Source organism: Eurypyga helias, unplaced genomic scaffold (genome assembly GCF_000690775.1).
Source record: "Eurypyga helias isolate BGI_N326 unplaced genomic scaffold, ASM69077v1 scaffold34086, whole genome shotgun sequence".
NCBI lineage: Eukaryota > Metazoa > Chordata > Aves > Eurypygiformes > Eurypygidae > Eurypyga > Eurypyga helias.
In genome coordinates, this window is record NW_010255266.1 from 3,973 (window position 1) to 5,985 (window position 2,013).

At 61.7% G+C, this 2,013-nt stretch overlaps 1 protein-coding gene across 1 annotated transcript in view; it reads left to right on the plus strand.

Annotated features, from left to right (window-relative positions):
• Positions 1-1,306, plus strand: part of LOC104510888 (ras-related protein Rab-37) — a 4,565-nt gene extending 3,259 nt beyond the window's left edge. The window contains exons 6-8 of the mRNA XM_010153281.1: positions 680-736; positions 1,014-1,090; positions 1,201-1,306. Of these exons, the coding sequence (XP_010151583.1) occupies positions 680-736; positions 1,014-1,090; positions 1,201-1,306 (240 nt within the window). The remainder of the gene's footprint in view (positions 1-679; positions 737-1,013; positions 1,091-1,200) is intronic.
• Positions 1,307-2,013: the final 707 nt, after the last annotated feature.

Here is a 2,013-nt window from a genome sequence, read left to right on the forward strand (position 1 = left end):
GGGAGGGGTTTCGGCGGGCGCCCCGCCTGCCAGCTGGGTGCAACCTGCCTGCACCCTCCTCCAGGTTCTGCTGCTTTCTGGGCTCAGTCAGGCCCAAAGGTGACCCCAGAGGTTTGAGGGGTGGGAGGGGGTCGGGGAAGGGTCAGTCTCCCCTGTAGCCAGTGGAGGGCAGCACGAGGCTGAGGCTTCTGGCAGGGGATGCTCCCACTATGGATGCTGCTGGGTGTGGGATACCCACCCATGCCCTGGGTGCACCCCCACATCCCAGGTAACCCCAAGTCCCAGATGCCCAACCCGGTCCCTGATTCTCTTCAGGGGTCCCAGACGTCCAATGTCCAACTGAATTTTCCCCTGGGATTGGGTGCCCCTGAATCCTGGATGATGCTGGGTACTCGATGCCCAGCAGGGTACTAGAAGACCCTCTGGGTACTGGTTGCCCCCAGGTGATGCATGTGGCCTCAGGTCCCCAGGTCCCAGATGCCCCACACACATCCTTGATGCCACCAGGTCCCAGATGATCAACAGGTCCCGGATTCTCCTCTGGGCATTGGATGCCCCTGGGTCCCTGATACCCCTGGGTCCTGGCAACCCCCTGCAGACCCCACACCACCTGCTTGTCAGATGCCCCCAGAGTGCCAGCTGGCCTCAGTACACAGTGACACTTTCCTTCCCTTGGCAGGCCGACGTGAACAGCGAGAGGGCCGTGAGGATGGAGGATGGAGCGTCACTGGCCAGGGTGAGCCATGCCAGGGTCTAACCTGGCTGCAGCCCCCCTCAGACAATGGCACATTGCTCAGGGTCCCTGCACAGCCGTGCCATCCCCTCTGAAGAGTGCCCAGACCTGCTTGACTCTGGCACAGGTAGCACGGCAGCTGCTTGCACACAAAACCTGAGGCAAGGCAGGGAGGGGACGGCACCTTGTCCCCAAGGCTTGGCCAGGTGACAGGGATGATTCAGAGGGGCAGGAGGACGTTTCAGGGCTGGTTGCTGACAGGGCTGTGTTGTCCTTGCAGGAGTACGGCGTGCCTTTCATGGAGACGAGCGCCAAGACGGGCATGAACGTGGAGCTGGCCTTCCTGGCCATTGCCAAGTGAGTACCTGGGGGCCAGGGGGGCAAGGGAGGTGTCCCCTGCTGCCCCACCGCCTTCCGCATCAGCACTGGAGCAGGCGGGTGGTGGTAACTCAGCCCCACCACCCCAGGGAGCTGAAGCAGCGTGCGGTGCAGCTACCGGATGAGCCGCGCTTCCAGATCCACAACTACATTGAGTCGCAGAAGAAGAAATCCAGCTGCTGTGCTTTTGCCTGAGAGCAGCCGGGAGGAGCCAGCAGCCCTGGGGATGCGGGAGGCAGACTGGGAGCCCAATCCTGCCCTCAAGCGCCTGAGGGAACCAGGCTCTGACAAGCCAAGCATGGACGGGACAATACGGTGGAGCAGAGCGTGCAGAGGAGAGGCACCGCCTCAATGCCAGGATCCAGCACTCGGATCCTGCTGCTCTGCGGGGCAATGCCTGGAGTTGACTGTGAGCTACTGGGGGAATTAAGGGCGGTGTGATGCCTGCATCACCCGAGCAGGACTCAGGAGATGGGTCCGCACCCAGCTGAGGGCCCTTTGGAGGGGCTGTGTGTGCCATGGATGAATCTCCTGCAGGCCCTGGCCCTCTCCTCTCCTGTGGCCATCCCTGCTCTTGGTGCTGCTCTTGTCCAGCTGCCCCGCATCCCCAGAACTGCTTCCTCAGGGAGCCTCAGCTCTGCCCCACGCCCCAGTGCCACCGGTGCCCACGCTCAGCCGTGGTTCCTCACTGCTGCGGTTGCTGCTGTCAGCTTTTATCCTCCTGCCACCACGAGTGTCCCAGTTCTGCCGGAAGGAATTGCTGGGATGGCTGAGCCTGCTCTCTGTCCCTGCAGCTGGTGTGAGAGATAAAGCTCCCCTGGGAGTGCCCAAGTGACACTTGGAGGACTTATAGTACACATAGCAATTTAGAAAAACCTTTATTCCACCTCCCCTTTCTTTTT